This window comes from Phasianus colchicus, chromosome 20, assembly GCF_987193195.1.
Source record: "Phasianus colchicus chromosome 20, bPhaCol1.hap1.1, whole genome shotgun sequence".
In the NCBI taxonomy this organism is placed as follows: domain Eukaryota; kingdom Metazoa; phylum Chordata; class Aves; order Galliformes; family Phasianidae; genus Phasianus; species Phasianus colchicus.
In genome coordinates this window covers 6366751-6385670 of record NC_143455.1, presented here as the reverse complement: position 1 = coordinate 6385670, position 18920 = coordinate 6366751, and the positions used below count along the sequence as shown (strand labels likewise).

The 18920-nt window shown below is 53.9% G+C and overlaps 2 protein-coding genes across 2 annotated transcripts; both read left to right on the top strand.

The window, feature by feature from the left end:
* The first annotated feature begins 1918 nt into the window (after positions 1–1918).
* Positions 1919–9818, top strand: SSTR2 (somatostatin receptor 2). Its single transcript, XM_090122109.1, has 2 exons — positions 1919–2268; positions 2775–9818. Exon 2 carries the CDS (start codon positions 2857–2859, stop codon positions 3970–3972), a length of 1116 nt encoding a protein of 371 aa, XP_089978235.1. The 5' UTR covers positions 1919–2268; positions 2775–2856; the 3' UTR covers positions 3973–9818.
* A 71-nt stretch (positions 9819–9889) lies between these two features.
* On the top strand, positions 9890–18842 carry COG1 (component of oligomeric golgi complex 1). The gene is given in 15 exon segments (XM_031598859.2): positions 9890–9945; positions 9947–10205; positions 10303–10547; positions 11247–11428; positions 11802–11972; positions 12059–12212; positions 13107–13317; positions 13464–14234; positions 14663–14809; positions 15377–15538; positions 15797–15924; positions 16478–16586; positions 17056–17165; positions 17268–17343; positions 18677–18842. Coding segments are annotated over 15 exon segments (2907 nt in total). The 5' UTR covers positions 9890–9904; the 3' UTR covers positions 18818–18842.
* Positions 18843–18920: the final 78 nt, after the last annotated feature.

Sequence of the window (18920 nt, the reverse complement as noted above, 5' to 3'; positions counted from 1 at the left end):
CCAGCTGCTGGGGTAAGGCAGCGTCTCACCAAACCAGGGACCACCCAGAGGAACAGATCTCTACATGAGGCCAAAATTCAATGCTAAATCTAATCAAACTGAAAAAAAAAAAAAAAAAAAAAAAAGAACCTTCAAAAGGCTCAAGCACAGCCCTCTTGCCTTGGCCAGCTGACCCCTCACCATTCAGCCATCAGCTCAGATCAGCCCTCCTTCACTGCCCCTTTGCTTCATTCGTTTCTTTTCTCTTTTTTTTTTTTTTTTTCAATGATCAGATCTGGTTTCAGCCATGTGAGCTCAGTGGCTGAGTTCACACAGAGTGGGGCAGGGGGGGCCGAGCTGTGGGGCCAGAGGTGACTGCGCTTTGCTCAAATGGGGAGGAAGGAGGATGGTGATGGGATGATGCTCAGCATCAGGTTGGGACAGCACAAGGCGGAGGGGATGGGGACAGCCCTCCTGGAGCCTCTGCACAGCAACCCAAATATGGGACCTGGAGGTGGAAGGTGGAGAGAGATAGTGGGAAAAGTCCTCAGTGCTCTGGGGGGAACCAAGGCTGCAAGCTGATTGCAGGGTGATGGGGCCAGGGCACATAGAGACTGCAGGGACACGAGGGACAGACATGGCAACATCACCTGCACAGGGGGGAAATTCAAGGAGGCAGCACTGCAAAACACACAGCCAGGCTCTGTGCTGTCTGTCCTGCTGGCAGGGATGACTGCTGACGTGCCTTTGAGGATATGGTCTATGGAAACCCCATGGTTTCCTGGGGAAAGGCATAGCCAGGACAGCCCTCCTGGGCACACAGAGCAGCTGAGGGAAAACAAAACAACTGTGAAAAGGTCATAAGGCATCGAGCTCTTCTCCAGTGCCACACCAGAGTGATGCACTCCCTCTTCCTGCCTGCCAGGCAACATCTCTGCCCTGCTCCTCCTCTGCCAGCCATGCCAGTGAGGAGCTGCCCTTGGTGACACACGCAGTGGGACCCAAACCCCAATGGGCAGCACCCATTGCACCTGCCAAGCTCTCATCCTCCACATCCTCTCTCCTTTCCCGCTTTTACTGGGATATTAATATCCACATCATTTATTCTAGGGGCAGATTTTTCCATCCTCCAAAAAGATTTATGAGGCTGATAATGGTTCTTGTTCTTCCTCCAAGACCCCGTGTCTTTGGATCCACCTCTGTAAGTGAATGGCTAAGTGCAAATGAGAACCTCCCAGCCCCTCTTGCTGCAATCAGCAGCCTCGCTCCTGGCTCTTTGTTCCAAGTCACTCTTAATTTCCTGCTTTCTGTTGTCTCTTTGATAACTGGTGGAAAGATAGGGGGGAGGAATAGTTACTATTTAATTGCATTCAAGATCTCAAACAAACCAGAGCAGAGGTTATCTCACCCAAAGCTCTCTGGTTTTGGTCTTCCTCCTCCAGTCACCGTTACTGGGTAACTGCAGCAGGACAGGCTGTGGCAGCTGCCACCTGTATTGCACGAATCCCAGCTTTCATGCAGACATCTCAAAGCTGTGGATGGCCATCACACCACCTTTCCACCACTCCCAGGCAGTGCCAACCCAGCACAGACCTGCCTTGCCTTGCCTTTGGTCACAGGATGCAAAATCCTTGGGTAAAGATAGTCCCAGCATCCCAAGAAAGAATGGGAATTCCACACACCACTTAGTGCAGTGCAAGCCCCAGTGAGGTCATGGTGCGGCTATCACCGTGCCCTGCCCCCCCCCCCCCCCCCTGTACACCTTGGATGCACCAGGAGAAACCAAGCATTCTGCACTATCGTTGGAGCCAAGCATGAAGAATCTTCTGCTGGAAGCCCTACGGAGATGGGGAAGTCCCCCACGCCCTGGGGTGCTGCAGGGTCCCCGATCCCACGCTGCTCGCTGCACAGCAGCTCCAGCACACACCTCCACATCCCTCATCCGAGCCTCTGAAAGAGCCGGGCGGGCACTGCAGGGCAGCGTCGGGAGAGCAGTGCGGGCACGGTGGGCAGCACATGCGGGGCATCGCGGGCAGGGCATCACCGAACAGGTTGGACAGGACCGAGCTGGACCGAGTGACACCGAACAGCAGCACGGGCAGGGCTGTCCCCGCCCCGGCCCCGCAGAGCCGCCCCAAGCGGGGCGGAGCGCAGCCGGTGCGTTGGTCCGGCGGCGGAGCGGGCAGCGCGGAGCTGATCGGAACGGAGCGGTGCGGAACGGAGGGCGCTGCCGGCGCCTCCCCGGTGCCCGCCGGGCCGGGCCGGGCAAGGACACGGCGGTGGGAGCAGGTGAGAGGAGCGGGGCCGGCACCGCCCGCCTGTCCCTACCCGACCCGGGGGCTGCAGCCGCGGGGAGCCGGCGGGAGCGGAGCTCGGCTGGAGCGGGGAGGGCGCGGAAGAGCGCGGGGTTCGGGCACGGCTACCGGCTACCCCGCATCTTCCACTGTAGAGGCAGCCCCTCGGGGTTTCCCTTTCCCAAGCTGGGCGCTGGCTCCTCGCCGGCTGCGTGCTGGGTGGGGAGGTTTTCCCCCGCTGTCACTGCTCCGAGTGTCGGTCGCACCCAGAGGGGATTTATTCATCGGTCTCGGTTCGGGGGGTCGTGGGGGCTCCGGAGGCAGGAGGCGCCGTGATGTGTCCAGAGCAGACTCCTCCGTGCTCCCCGTGCAGGGAGGAAAGAGGTGGCGGAGGTGGGCTGGGGAAAGCCCTCCAGGGAGCATCTCTCTACAGAGCTTGGCTGCAGGATGGGCAAATCCTCCCCAGGAATCCCTTCATTTCTATTTTTCTCCAATTTCTAGAATTTTCTCCTTCATCCCCAAAGCAAGGGGAGATGACATCTTGTCTTCTCTGAGCCACCTGTGCCCCACAACCAGCAGAGCCATGGATCTGGAATACGAGCTGCCCAACGCCACCACCTTCTGGTTCTCTCCAGCTTCCCCATTCGACAACTTCTCTGTAGAGGCCCCCACCAATGCATCACAGAATGCCACTGGCCAGCACTTCGACCTAACCAGCAACGCCATCCTCACCTTCATCTACTTTGTGGTCTGCATCATAGGGCTGTGCGGCAACACACTGGTGATTTACGTCATCCTTCGTTATGCCAAGATGAAGACCATCACCAACATCTACATCCTGAACCTGGCCATTGCTGATGAGCTGTTCATGCTGGGGCTGCCCTTCCTGGCCATGCAGGTTGCGTTGGTACACTGGCCCTTTGGCAAAGCCATCTGCAGGATTGTCATGACAGTGGATGGGATCAATCAGTTCACCAGCATCTTCTGCTTGACAGTTATGAGCGTTGACCGCTACCTGGCTGTTGTCCATCCCATTAAGTCTGCCAAGTGGAGACGGCCCAGGACAGCCAAAATGATCAACGTGGCCGTTTGGGGTGTCTCCCTGTTGGTGATCATGCCCATCATGATTTATGCTGGGGTGCAGCAGAATCACGGCAGGAGTAGCTGCACCATCATCTGGCCAGGAGAATCAGGTGCGTGGTACACGGGCTTCATCATCTACGCCTTCATCCTTGGCTTCCTGGTGCCTCTCACCATTATCTGCCTTTGCTATTTGTTCATCATTATCAAAGTCAAGTCCTCAGGCATCAGGGTGGGCTCCTCCAAGAGGAAAAAGTCTGAGAAGAAAGTCACCAGGATGGTCTCCATCGTGGTTGCTGTCTTCATCTTCTGCTGGCTCCCTTTCTACATCTTCAACGTCTCCTCTGTCTCTGTCCTGATCGTGCCCACGCCCGTCCTCAAGGGCATGTTCGACTTTGTCGTGGTCCTCAGTTATGCCAACAGCTGTGCCAACCCCATCCTTTATGCCTTCTTGTCTGATAACTTCAAGAAGAGCTTTCAGAACGTCCTCTGCTTGGTGAAGGTCAGCGGCATGGACGATGCGGACCGAAGTGACAGCAAGCAGGACAAATCCAGGCTCAACGAGACCACAGAAACCCAAAGGACCCTGCTCAATGGTGACCTGCAGACAAGCATCTGAGAGGGCAGCGGGGTTGTCCTTCACTCGCTCTCCTCTCCCCACTTGCTCCCAATGGCACTGGTACGTAGGGAGTCGGGCAGGAGTGCCAGAGATGCACACCCCAGTGGGGTGGGTGTCCTAAGCTGGGCTGGTTCCCAAGCTGCTGCTGGGTTGGCTTTCAAGCATTGTGAAGGATATGGTTCAAGAGGAACTGCCTCACCAGGAACACAAAGACTCTGTAGGAATCCCCACGTGGCAGCGCATGTTTAAACACCAAAGTGCCGCTGTGGGCAACAGATATTGCTGGGACAGCTCTGCTGGTTCTCCTGGTATTACCCATGGGGCTGAAATTGGCTTTGGGTGCTCTGCCCCGGAACGGTGCTCACATCGAACTGATGGATGGAGAATGCAGCCTGGCTGGGCTGGGACCTGAGTGCACATGGGGTGGCCTCGGGAGGAACTGAGACCACAGGTGCACACACTGGCTGCACTACTGCAGAGCTGTGCCGACTGGGAGCCGAGACCTGGGAGCTCCCTGCAAGCACAAGCATGCTCCTGCAGTCACGTCCTCCCCAGGGAGACAAGGGGTTACATTCAGCCCGACTGTAAGTTACTCAACCCTTCCCTAAAGCCTCCCTACTGCTGTTTGACTGCTTCCTTTGCAGAGAGCTGTCCTGCATGGAGGAGGCACGGCAGGACAGAGGCAGGCTCCCCGAGGACACAGCCCTCTCCAGCACTTTTGGGTCCCTCCGTGCTTCTGTTCTGCCTCTGCCAGCCCCACAGCCTCCCTGCTGCAGGAGAGCCCCTGCCCTCCTGCCTCCTATGACATCACCTTCCCATAGATTTTCTCTTCAGATGGAGGATTTTCCCCCTTTTTCCTTCTTTTTTCTTGGATCTGTTCACATCAGCCTCTGACTGATCTCCCCAGTGAGCCATGGCCGGGCTGGCTGAGCAGTCACTGTACAATCCAGTAGGAAATTCTTGGAAGCATTTACTCAGTAGTAGCATTGGGGTTTGGAGTACAGCTGTGCAGTTGCTGCTCATCCTGCTGCTGACAGCCAGGTGAGATGTGGGCTTGTCCTGTCCCTGTGGTGGCACAGAGAATCATCAGGGCTGGAGCTGCTATGAGTGAACATCGCCTGCTTACCAAGAACACCTCCCTGCTCTGTCCAGGCAAGTCATAAAAAAGGAAGGAGTGATGGAGAATATGGTTGACAGGAAGTTGGGGCACAATGGGGCTTGACCCTCACCTGAGCCAAAAGGACTGGGCGGAGCAGAGGACCCTGAGCTGAAGGAGGAACCTCTGAGATGCATGGAGGAACCTCTGAGATGCATGGAGGAGAGTCCCCAGGCTGCCTCTTCTGTGGGATGGCTGCAGCTGCTCATGTCTCCACGCCCTGTTGCTAACAGCAAGGCTGTGACCACTGCAAGCCACCCCTGTCACTGCTGGGGTGCACGTCCTGCAGGTAACTGCAGAGGGGGGACAGCATTTTCCCCAGGGGCTTCCAGCACGAAGCCAAGAGGAAGAGCAGAGAAGAGCATCCAAACCCCAGTGCCTCTCCTGTAACCAACGTGGGTAAGGGGGTCCCTGGGGTGCAGGTCATGCAGTGAGGGGGTGGTGGGTCTGGCCCAGCCACCGTGGGCACAGTAAACCTCAGCCCAGCACATGCCCTCCCATGGCATAACCCCAGGAGCTGACATGCTCTGCTCAGACACCAAACGCAGCCATTAGAACCCAGTGGCTGCAGTGCCCGCTGCGTTTAGCTGCTCAAGAATGTCTTGCAGCAATCTGCTGTGCCCCAACGAGCCTCAGGGTCAGCACTCAAATCCTGTACCATGATGTCCCTCTTTGGCAGCACTGTGTGAGCAGGAGGGGAAGCGCAGGGCAGAGCTTGTGCCTATTTTCCTGTGGTTCTGCAGTGATGTCTCCACCTCCCCCCGCTCCCAGCACATCACCCCTGTCCTACTTTGCAACCCCAGCATCCCACCAGTCCCAAAACTCCACAGGAGCTCAGTGCTGGGCTCAGTGCCTGCTCCCTGGCACAGTTCGCTCGGACACCAGCATGAGAACACCCCTCTGGGTACGGGGCTTAGGTTACTGGGGCAAAGTAGGGCACTGTCAGCATTTATTTGCTTTTAACCATTTACCTCTGCGGGGGCTCAGCACTGAGCTGCTGGCAGCCACTTGCTGAGCGTGTCCTCACGACAGCTTCATTAAGGGGTGTAAATCCAAGGCGAGAGGCAGTGACGGCAGCGCAGGCTGCCTATTGATGCCGCAGGAATTAAAACAAGAGCAGCTTGTCACATTACTGTGAAATATTGGAGCGTGATTGCCAGCCCGGTGCAGCCCTCTGCCAGGGTAAGGCTTCAGTGTCAGGGCTGCAGCGATGCGTCAGCTGGACTCCGGGTGCTTAATATCTGGTGGGTGGGAGAAGAGTTATTTGTGTGGAAAGAGCCTGGAGCAGGAGAGGTGTCAGGGAGGCAGGGGAGAGGGTAAGAGCCTGATGTTTGCAGCCCCCAGCAGGTGCTGCAGTGCTGCTGGCAGCATTCCGGTCCTGCCACCACCTCCCCACCATGCAGGGGAACATGGGGTGTTCCCATTTCTGGCCGTGGGTAACTCTGTGTGCTGCTTTCAGGCTGGCTCATCACTGCCTAATAAACAGCAGTGCTGTTGCTGCTGTGAGTAACAAAGTTTTCCTTTTCAGCCACTTGATTTTAGCTGGAACTTGACCTCATATTGGATCTGCTCAGAAAAGCCTCGCAGGGCTGCCAGCGGCATAATGAGATATCTCTCCTAGTTCATTTCAGAGCAAATAGGTTGATCTAGCAAGTGCCGGAGCAGCTCTGCTGCCACTTCACATGCAGGCTATTCCCAGGCAAGTAAGATTAATTACAACTCCCGCCTGCCCTGGCTGGAACAGATTTATTCCAGTTTGGAAGTGATGGAAAGCAGAGTGTCCCGTGTCCTGTAGAACCATCCTGTATGCCAGCACCCGTGTGGTGACCCCACACCCATGAGAAACTAATTGTCCTCAATCCCATCACTTGATCCCACACACAGAAGAGGAACATTGCATCCTAGTTCAGAGCCTGGCTCCTGGTGCTGTGGCGGCTGGTTCTGCCCAGCGCTTGGCAGCCAAAGCCTGCTGGGCAGTGAGAAGCTGGGTTCGGCCCTGCAGCCTTCTGATTGCATCTCTATAGCTCCTGATATCAGCACCAAAGCTGCCTTGGACTTCTTTAAAATAACAATTTCCTAACAAACTGCACTGTCCTATCTTTGGAGGGCTTCCCTAAGTCTCTGTCCCTTGTCCTCAATGGAGGATCCAAGGCCTCCCAAGCTCTGAATCCACACCACTGCTGAGGCTTGGTTCCCACATCCCTCCCCTTGTTCCCGTTCTGCAGATAGAAGAGTAGGAGCCAGCATCAGACCATTGCCTGCAGAGCCTTGCTTACACCCAACTGGAGCAGTTCCAAGCAGCATATGGGCCCATGGTCACACCAAGGGGCTAAGAGGGAGCACGCTGGGGACACTAACAGCAGTAGCTCTTCAAAACAGCTCCAGAAAGATGTAAGAGCTGAACCCCCTGGGACTGCAAGATAAGGGCACTGGGGCTCTGCAGTGCCAATGGTGTTTGTGCTGGGAGTACTGGGGTGTATAGCCTGAGAGCTGCAGTTTGTGCTGTGCTCCTGGGGTTGTTTCAGCCCTTGCTATGAACAAGCTGATTTCCAACCTCTCAGGGAGAGCCTGCGTCCTCCTGGTCCCAACCCTGCCAGGGCTGTGCAGAGGGGAGATCATCATCAAGGCACAGGCAAAGAGTGCAGCAGACCTCAAAGTCGACCTTGCCATCACTACATCTGAAAAGCAAACTGCTGCTTTCTGGCCTGAGGACACATCTACCCTTCCCTGTCAGCCTGCAACCCCAGCTGCACACTCCTCGTGTCAGATTTCATCCTGCTGTTTGCTCCAGGACCAGGACAGCAAAACCCAGGAGCACCAAGGACGTGGTTCCAGCTGGGATCAGGGGAGCCAGTCTGGATCTGTGCCCCGACCAGAAGGAGACAAGGGACGCAAAGCCCAAGTACCCCACACTGTACTGCATGGTCAGGAGGGAAGGGGTGGGTGGTTGTACATATGTGTATATAGCAGACATGCCAGCAGAAGGTTTTATTATCCCTGATGCTGTAGAGACACTCTGCACCCCTCTGTTTTGCTGTGCACCCCACAAGCAGCGTGCAGGAGCAGTCAGACCCAGCTCTTTGGGTGCCCTTCAGCATCCATGTGGGGTTGGCTGTGGCGTGCATGAGCCTGGAAGCAACTGCGGTGCTGACAGGCAACAAAAGCACTTGAGCAGGGCAAGGGGAGAAGAGCTTAGGCTGCTGCTAAGTGCTGAGTCCTTCCTAGCCAAGCTTGGGTTCCTCAAGCAGCACTGTGCCACATTGCCATGTTCTGTACATACACCCCTCTGTATCTGTATCTGTGCTCTGTATAGTGTGTGTGGGTCTGATGTAAGACATTGTGACTGGAACATGATGGAGAGCATTTCTGCCTGAAGCCTTTCTCTCTGTAGCAATATGATGTTTCTCGGTGTCGGTGTGGAACTGAGCCTTCCTGCAGCAAAGGCTCCCGGCCGTCTGTGTCACAGGGATGGAAATGTAGATGGGGGTGGGAGGAAAGTAAACAAGTTTTCCTACCATTTCTGACTTTCTGTGCATGTGCCTGAGCTGGGCAAGAGCAGTGTAAGTATAGAAGAGGCTTGGATTCCTCCCAGGAGGAGAAAAGGCACCAAACCCAGAGTGTCACCATGGGCAGTGCACTTTGTGTCCTCCACAGTCCCACTGTTCCCCCTCCTGTCTCAGCTCAGAGGTTCCCCGTGGGAGAGCCGGCTGCCCCAAAAGCACAACGTTGCTCCAAGACAGCACAGACTCAGAGCACCAGCCACAAAACGAGATGGGTCACAGATGAAGCGTGACCACAAAAAGCTGCAGGCGCGAGGGTTGCAGAAACTCAGCACGAACAACTCCAAGGCAGGAGGTTGTCTTTTCAGGCTGGCAACACCTCTGTGCTGCTTCTGAGGGGATCAGAGCCTGTTAATTGCCACTGCTGGAGATTTAATCGGCTGCAGACGGCACTGGGTAGGGTTGTGCGTGCTTGGAGGTGCATCGGCAGGGAAACGACGAGGTCTGTGCTGCAGATGTTTGGACGTGGGCTCTGCTATAAACTCTGAATGTTGAGCCCCGCAGCCAGCAGTGCCGACCACTGCACGGGGCAGCTGTGCTATCTGTGGTTTCCATGCAAATAAATCCCTTCAGAACACGAAGAACGCCCTATTTGTGTGCCTGCCAGGTCCGAACAGAACCGCGTGCACACACGTGCGGGGTCAGAGGCACTGAGCCCATACACAGCACAGGCAGAATAAGTGCCTTGAGAAGGATCTGCACGCTTTCCTGCTGCCTCCAGGGACTGGAAACAGGAGATAACGTGTGTGCTTTAGGTTGGAGCTACACTTAAAGCGGAAAACACACAAACGAGCACAAATAATCAGAGGGGATTTTCTGTTTCCGATGGCTGCATCGCAGCCGCGCCCCCAAGCAGCCCGAGAGCAGAACGCGCGCAGCGCTCGGCCGAACCAATGGCGCCCCCTAGCGACGCCCGCAGGACCTCGGGGCTGGGTTGAGGCCCGGCTTCGCGGCCTGGCGCTGCGGACAGGACTGGGCCTGACCCGGGAGCCAGGCGGGAGGGGAGACCCGGTATCCAGCACCCAGGAGGGGCCCGGGCCCGGCGCTGAGACCGAAGCAGGCCCGCAGGTAGAGAGTGTTTCCCCCGCATCCTTATTGCCATGGCAACCGGGCGGCACTCTGCCCGGCACAAAGATGGCGGCCCGCCGCCGGAAGTAGCCCTGCCCGATTGCAAGATGGCGGCCCACCGCCGGAAGTAGCCCGGCCCGTCTCCAAGATGGCGGCTGCCACGTCACTGCCGCCCCGCAGCGATGGCGGCCATGGCGGCGCGGGGCGCGGAGGCCGAGGCTCTGTTCGAGGCTCACACAGCGGCGGAGCTACGCGAGGCGGAGCGGCGGTTGCGGGCCGGCATCGAACAGAAGCGGGAGGAGCTGCGGCAGATGGTGGGCGAGCGTTACCGCGACCTGATCGAGGCGGCCGACACCATCGCCGAGATGCGGCTGAGCGCCGAGCGGCTGCTGGGCTCCGTGCGGGGGCTGCAGCGCGGCGGGGTGACGCGGCCCGGCCCCGCTCCGCCGGTGAGCAACGAGCGGGCGGGGGGCTGAGATGAGACGGTGAGATGAGATGGTGAGATGCCCTCCGAGCCCTTCCTTCACGCCGCTTTCTCGCCCGCAGGCCCCGCCGCAGGTGCAGGAGAAGCTGTACCGGGCGGCTGCGCAGCTGAAGCTGCTGCTGGACATCCCCGAGCGGGCGTGGAGCGCCATGGAGGCCGGGCGCTACCTGCCCGCCGCCCGCCTCTACCTGCTGTGCCGCCACCTGCACGGCCTGCTGCAGCTCGACGCGCCCCGCGCCCGCTACAGCCCCGTCCTCGCCCGCTTCCCCATCCTGCTGCGCCAGGTGGCCGCCGCCAGCCACTTCAGGTGGGCGCCGGAGGAGGGAGGAGGACGCGCTGTGAACCGGCAGCGGGTGCTTGGGGCCCGAAGGCCAGCAGCGGCCTGAGCTGGGTTGACGGGAGGGATTGTCCCCCTCTGCTCCGCCCCGTGAGGTCCCGCGTTTGGGATCGTGTCCAGGCCGTTGCTGTGAGGAAAGGCTGGGGGAACTGCGGGTGTTCAGACTGAGAAGGCTCTAGAGAGACCTCGTTTCAGCATCCCGGTGCTTGAGGGGAGCTTATACGCAGATAGCTTGTTCACAAAAGGGAGAGCAAGGGAGTTTTATGCGGGCAGTAAGTGATAGGATAAAGGAGAATGGCTTTAAACTAAATAAAAGGAGATCTAGGTTAGATGTTCTGAAGAAATCCTTTACCCACAGGGTGGCGAGGCCCTGGCACTGCTGCCCAGAGCTGTGGGTATCCCATCCCTGGAGGTGCCAAAGGCCAGGCTGGATGGGACCCTGGACCACCTGATCTGGTGGGTGGCAGCCAGCCCACAGCAGGGATTGGAACTAGATGATCTTTAAGGTCAATTGAAGCCTTTATAAGTAACAGCAGGCTTCTGCTGTGAGGAATGGAGTACTGAGTAGAGTTTCTGCTCAGAATCTCCTAAACCCAACCTCCGTTTCTGTCAAACACCAGACCTCCTCCCTCCAGCACCTGGTTACTGTCTGGTTCCTTTCTTTGCCAGATCCACCATCCTGCAGGAGAGCAAGTCTCTGCTGAAGTGCCAGACCGTGTCAGACCAGGCAGTGGCAGAAGCCTTGTGTGCCATCATGCTTCTGGAGGATAGCTCCCCACGCCAGGCCCTCGCAGACTTCCTTCTGGCCAGGAAACTGGCAATTCAACAGCTTCTCAACCAGCCACACCACGGTCAGTACAACAGGGCTGCCTCCTCTTTAAAGTTAGGGTAACCAGCTTTGTTTCTTCTCCATTTTGCCCTGTAGTACCCAAGCAGAAAAGTGGGTGGCTTAATCCTGCAGAGCTCAAAGTGGTGGGGTTTCAGCCCTGTTGCTATATTGCAGTGGTACAGTAGATATCACTGGCAGCTTTTTGCCGCAGTGCTGAATTAACAAAGATCAGGGACTAAAGCCAAGCTTATCCTCAACCAGGAAGCAGGTGATGCACGTGGCTGAGACACATGCTCTCCAGCCTATTCCTGGAGGGTTTCTCCAGACCCACAGAGCATTGTTGTCCTTCTGTTAGAGGGGCTGCCTTCACTGAAAGGCTTTTTCTTTTTTTGCAGGTGCAGGTATAAAAGCTCAGGTGTGTTCACTGATGGAGCTGCTAACCACTACCCTGTACCAAGCTCATGCACTCTTCTATGTGATGCCTGAAGGGGTGCCACCAGATTCAGCCCTACCCTGTGGCTTACTCTTCTCCACCCTGGAGAGCACTACAGGCCAGCAGCCAGCAGGTGAGCACCCAGCCAGCAGCAGCTCTGTTTACAGGCAGGAGACTGCCCCTGTGCTGAGCTGATTCCCCCATCCCATGTGTTTCTAGGGAAAGGTGGAGTTCTGGAGGATGAGGTGAAGCTGAGCAGCTGGTTCAGGTACCTTCCAGAGTCTGTAGTGGAATTCCAGCCAACTCTGCGGACTCTGGCACACCCTATCAGCCAGGACTATCTCAGAGACACACTGCAGAAGTGGATTACCATGTGAGTGTGACACTTTCCTCCTTCACAGAACTCTCTCAGACCTTACAAGGCCTCCTTGCTAAGGACAAAACAAAGTCACACGTCCCTATGAAACAAAGCTCTGTGACTCCCTGCTCAGTATTCCTTCACCTCTGCAGTTAAGCAGCCAAAACAGCAGGGTACAGTCCTGATAAGACTGTAGGACTGTGTTACAGGAAACCACATTGGTTAGCCCAGGGCTTCATAATATTTATCTAGAGCTGCTTTATACTGCCAAAATCACCAGCAAACAAAACAAAGAAAGCAAATCAAAACAAAATCCCTTACCTTTCTCTTTTGGCTCTTGGCCCAGCACCTCCTTCCTCTTCACTGCCCTTCTCCAGATTGTGAGTGCAGACAGAGCCCCTTTATGGAGCATTCAGCTCCCTCCCCAGCTCCCAGTTCCCACCATGTGGGTGGGGACAGTTCTTCCAGCCTCTTAGCAGCCTCATTACTCATGTATTGGTGTCAGTTTCGTGTCATTAACCCATAGAGCTGCTGCTGGGCTGGGCAGCTGGTCCCTGGCATCGGCTGTAGCCCCCTGTGGTGTGCTTATTGGCCATGAGATGTTTTCCCCTGCTTGCCAGGCTCATACTGCAGGCAGTTAGTATAGTGGGGGTGTTCCTAGGGTACACCTGGCTTCGATGTCCACAGTAGCCCTGGGTTTTCAGTGCAGGGCACATGGCTTCCTTGCTGGGATTTAGGGTGCAGCTGTCTCACTCAGACCCAGAGGTACCCTGAGCCCTGCAGGTGCCTTTGCAGGCAGAGTTTCTTACTGACACATAAAGAACCCCCCTCATCTTGACTAGCATGTGTTTTCTCCTGGGTTCTTTGGGGTTGTTTCTGAGCAAGTCTAAAGTAAAACTCTGCCTTCAGGTGCAGTGAGGATATCAGGGCTGGGGTCAGCAACCTGCTGGTCTACGTGAAGACCCTGAAAGGCCTTGCAGGGATTCGTGATGCAGTGTGGGAGCTGCTCACAAGTGAGTCTGTAAGCCAGAACTGGGACACGTTGTGCCGTCGCCTTTTGGACAAGCCTGCTTCCTTTTGGGAGGACCTGCTGCGGCAGCTCTTCCTGGACAGGCTGGAGGTGAGCACTCTGCTGCAGCTTTGCTCTGTTCCCCATTTTCTTGTCTCCAGCATGCCACTGGTGCCTGTTAGCAGCACTAAGTGCATATCTTAAGTGCTGTTTTACAGGAAGCACTTGTAAAAGCTGCTTTTTTCCTGCCTTTCTAGATACTGACTAAAGAAGGGTTTGAATCCATCTCAAGCAGCTCCAAACAGCTTCTCATCTTAGCCCTGCAGGAACTTGAGGCCAAATCCAACACCTCTGCCTTGAGCAAGCACGTCCAATTTGAACACAATGTGGCCCAGTTCCTGTGGTCAGAGAGCTCCAGCGATCTGCCTTCAGATGCTGCTTGGGTCAACGTGGCAAACCGCAGCCAGTTTACCAAGAGCGGCCTGTCCATGAAGGCCCAGGCGCTCACACCATGCGTGCAGAGCTTCTGCTCAGCTCTGGACTCAAAGCTGAAAGCCAGGTTGGATGACCTCCTGTCTTACCTTCCTGCAGAGTCTTCAGCCACCAAGGAGCTCGCTCCCACTGTGCAGCCTCTCTCAGCCTTCGACCGCTATGCTGACACCAGCATGGTGGAAGGGCTGCTCCGTGACCACTGCATTGCCTGCATCCACCACGTGCTGGGCTGTGTGCGTGAAGAGCTCCAGGGTGCACGGGCGGATGCTCCCAGTGATACCAGACTCCATGCTGTCCTCTTCATGGCCAGGCTCTGCCAGTCCCTGAGTGAGCTTTGTCCTCACCTCAAGCAGTGTATCCTGGGCCAGTCAGGCAGTGCAGAGACGGCACTGAAGGAAACCCGCTCCACCAAGAAACTGGGGAAGGGAAAAGTCCAAGAAGTGAATCCTGTGCAAGCCAAGTGGCAGGAGGTGAAGGCAGAACTCCTGCAGCAGAGCCTGGCTGCTTACCAGATCTGGAGCTCTGCTGTCACTAAAGTAAGGAGCTGCTTCTCTCATCACAGCTGCTTTCTGTGGGGTTTTAGGAGGAAGTTATTCACACAGAGGGTGGTGACGCATTGGAACAGGTTGCCCAAGGAGGTTGTGGATGCCCCATCCATCACTGGAGGCATTCAAGGCCAGGCTGGATGTGGCTCTGGGCAGCCTGGTCTAGTGGCTGGCATGCAGCAGGGGGGTTGAAACTTGATAGTCATTGCTGTCCTTTTCAACCCGAGCCATTCTATGATTCACTGGCTCAGCTCCCTGTGATTGGTGCTGCTGCTGCTGCTCCCTCACTGACAGAGATGGCACCTGGTGGGATGCATCTCTTGGGAGGCTCGGGGGGTGAGGGAGAATAGCCTCTCTGTAGGAGAAGGGTGCTCTCACCAGAGTCTTGTGACTCAATGCTTTTGTGTTTTGCACTCCAGGCTCTAGTTCAGTGCTTTACTCAAACATTGCTGCTAGACACAGCTGGTTCTGTTTTGGCCACAGCCACCAATTGGGATGAGATTGAAATTCAGGAGGAGGCTGAGTCTGGAAACAGCGTAACATCAAAAATCCGTCTGCCTATGCAGGTATGAGAAAGATCCTCTTGATAAATGCAGAGAAATGATCTGATGGGAGGAGAAAATGTTTGATGTTTTCCAAAACCACTGCTTTGTCAAAGGTTGCTAATCTACCATGCAGTTTGCCCAGCCCTTTAAGCACCGGGCAGACGCACTCTGGCGCTGTTATTTGCTCTTTGAGACACTCACCTCTTAAGGACGAGGTCAAAGGAAGGAAAATAGGTAGTTGCTGTTATGTATTCAAATGAATAAGATTGGCCCCAGTCCTTTAAAGTTGAGCCAAATAAGGATGTATGCCTGGTTTATACATAGAAGCTCACAGGAGAGAGACTTCACAGAAACTGATTGCTCTGAAGAACAGGACTGCACCTGTTGAGCTTTCAGGACTGCTGTAACCAAAAGCAGATTAAAAACCTGTGAAATTCAGATTCAAGCCCTTCTATGGGGGCGGGTAGATCTTTGTGGCAGCAACTTTGTTGCTGAGGGTGCAGGGAGCTCAGAAGAAGGATGTTATGCTGCTGACAAAGCTAACATAGCTTACAGACCGCATGAAAATAACACTGTTTTGTTAAACAGCCATCCTGGTACGTCCAGTGCCTCCTCTTCAGCCTGTGCCAAGAGGTGAACCGAGTTGGCGGTCACACTCTGCCAAAGGTCACCCTGCAGGAGCTGCTGAAGGCCTGCATGGCAGAAGTGCTTGCTGCCTATGAAAAGCTCATGGAGGAGAAGCAGGACAAGGTACGTGAGTAGGATCAGGCCTGGCTCCAGCTTGTATGGGATGTGGGGATCACTGGGCAGTATCTGTGCTCTGGTCCCTTGTAAAAGGAAATATCCACCTGGGAGAGCTAAAGGACTGAGTTCACTCTGCCTCCCCAGAAATGAGGCAAAAAGGGATCTGACACCAGCCTGCATGCTCAGAGGGGTTTGGTTGTGCTGGCTGTTTTTTGGGGGACTGACATTTTCAGTGTCAGTGAAGAGCCCTTTTCCTATTTGCAGAAAGCAGGCACCTTCCCCATGACACAGAACAGAGCTCTGCAGCTACTCTACGATCTGCGGTACCTGAATGTCATCTTGACAGCAAAGAGCGAGGAGGCAAAAACCAGCAGGATCAAGCATGACTCCAGGTGCAGCGTAATTCTGAGTGCTAGAGACTTACAACATGTTGTGGAGCCCCAAAGCTGTTTAAACTTGCAGCCTTGCTGTCTGCCAGAACCCCCACAGGAGTGGTGCCTGGGCCATGCAGGGCAGTACAACCTCTGTGCACAGTCACAGGAACTGGCTTCTTACAATGAATCACAGCTTATCCTCAACATGTAGGAGTGGGATTCTGCAGCTGACAGTTCAGACAGCAGGCTTGTCCTCTCTGCTTTGTATACCACAGTGCATCCATGTGGTGGCAGGCACACCTTCAGAGGATGCTCCTAAAAAGAACAGGTATAAACTCTCACCTGAGTTTAAACCTTCAGCTACACTGGGGAGAAATAACAGCAAGTATTACAGCAGCACCTGTAAGAGCTGAAATCATTTTTTTTCTTGTTCACATCTTGTTCAGTCACTTCTGCAGGTCAAGTCCCTGGCAGTTCCAAAGCACTCAGTGAAACCATTCCACAGACATCAGCAGCCATCTTTGTTCACTAGGATGTAAATACTGACAGGCTTCCTCTGCTCTGCTTGTAGGATTGAGAAGGTGACTGACTTCCTGGAGGGACACATCGATCCATTTGACTTGGATGTTTTTACACCACACCTAAACAGCAACCTTAATCGCCTGGTTCAGCGAACCTCTGTAAGTACGTGGAAAGTAATGCTTCTATCAGGAAGCAGTGCTGAAAAAAATGATTTGAAGGGTAGCTGCACTGTTTTATAAACTGCTTAATGGCCAGAGAGACTACTGGCACTTAGTCAGGAATGGGAAGGGTATTTAATACCAGGTGACAAGAAGAGGAGCTTGCTGAGCTGGCTGAATGGCACATAATCATGCATAAAGTTGGCAGAACTTTATCTAACAGGATTTGCTGAAGCCTGTGCAATGTTAATTGGGTTAAGTAGTGCTGAAACAGCCCTAGAACTCAACTATAGTAACAGCAAGCAGCACCAATTAAGAGTTATAAGGAGAGAAGGGAGACAGTTTATAGTCAGACTTTAAACCAACCACAAGTACCGTGCAATGCTATGCCAGTAGGCTCAGCAGCAGCACGTTGTCTGATCAGCTCTGCAGATGCCCTCCTTGCAAACAGCTCTTTCATACCTTGTAGGTTCTCTTTGGCTTGCTGACTGGGACAGAGAACCAGTACACAAGCAGAAGTGGTGCTCTCGGCTCCCAGGAGCTCCATAATATCTTGCCCTTAGCATCCAGCCAGATCAGGTAAGTTACCCAGCTCTTCTATTCATTCCTGCATCCCTTCAGGAAATAGGTCTAGCATTGCTGTTTCCTATGACCAACTGCATTTTTCTTCCATCTTTTAAGGTTTGGACTTCTGCCACTCAGTATGTCGAGTTCACGGAAGACTAAGTCTGCTACCAGGAACACAGAAGGAGTTCAGGTTGGTAAAACAGAGCCATATTAACTTCTTGCCAGTGCTCATTCTCCCACCACCACTAGAGCTTCCAGGGAAAGAAGAAAGTAGCCAAACAGTTAATATTTTACCTGATTTTTATTTTCTGTAAAATGAGAGAACCATTACGGCAACACAGCATGAGATGGGTTGGATTTCCCCTTGACCCTCAAAAGAAACCTGATGGCCCCTGGATATTTTTGGGGCCCGCTTGCTGTATGGTAAAAAATTAGCAATATCCATCATGAAAATGCAGTGAAGATTTGCACAGATGACATGTTTTAAGATCAATGCATAAAAGGGTTTCATTTAAGTATGGCTGCAAGAAATGTCAAAGGATATTATCTAATTATTTCAACTCCCTTCCAGTGCGATGCTGACCTTTAACTCCTGATGAAGTTGGCCTGGGTATTTCAGCCTGTGTGAACCGAGTGGCTTGCTTCTCTTGCAAAGGCTCTACCTCATCGTTGCTGTTTTACTAAGCAGACAAACATTATGCTGCCACGCTTCCTCCAGTTTAAAACATTTGCTTAGGTGGAGCTCCCTGTGCTGAGGATTGAAAGAGCCAAGGGATACCTTACTGCTACAGGAAGCAGAAATTAGTGATCTGTTTTCTTTAGCCATTGATAGTCTAATAATCAAATTGATGTTTCTTCAGTTGAGATGGAAGAAGATCTGGCTTTACCAAAGCCAAGTGTTACTTGAGATGCTGGCATTTACTCTGCAATTCTTGTTCTCTATGATTTAGAAGTACTAAAAAACAGATACAGTATCAGGGTTATTTAAGAAGCCCAAAGCTTAACAGTAAATGTATTCTTTACCTCTTTCACCTCAGCTGTAGTAGCGTGTAGAAGTGTGCAGTGATGTTTGTCTTGCTTCCACCACTCCCCTGCTAAGGGGGCAGCAATGGCTATGGAGTACATGGACATTCTGCATTCACTCCACTCTGCAGAATCACTTGTTCCTTTTATCATAGAACAGTTCTAGAGAGGTTAAAGTCCGCAATTACTCCAGAGCAGCTCTCTAAAAAAGCAACAGCTGTGCTTATACTGTTGTTGCCCCATTGTTCTGATTGTCCTTTTCCTTACTGCAGAATTACTGTGTTTGAGCACTGAATGACTTGTCTATAGTTGCTAACACGAAGAAGCTGTGCATCCATCTCTCAGAACAACCTTTCACTGCTTGTCACTGCAAAGCCAGTTGGGTTGTCTGGAAACAGCTCTTCTGCTGTAGTCTGTACCCCCTTGCAGCTATACTGTAGATGAGGGTTTGGTCAAAGGTATGCTGTTATCATTCCTGACTCTCTTGTATTTAAAAACAGGTTCCACCTCCTGCATTCACAAGAGCAGAAGACGAGGCCTTGCGCCCTGGCTCCTTGTTCAGGCAACTTGTAACTGAGGAAGAAGACACAGCTGCATCTTCTCTCTTCAAGCTGGGATGGCTTTCTGGTATGACCAAGTGATTCAATAAAAGAGTTTGTCTCCGCATTTGTCTTCACTGCAAACACTCTCCCTGCAGCAGGGACTGGTGACACCTCCACAGGTATTGTCAGAAGTGAAGTGCTT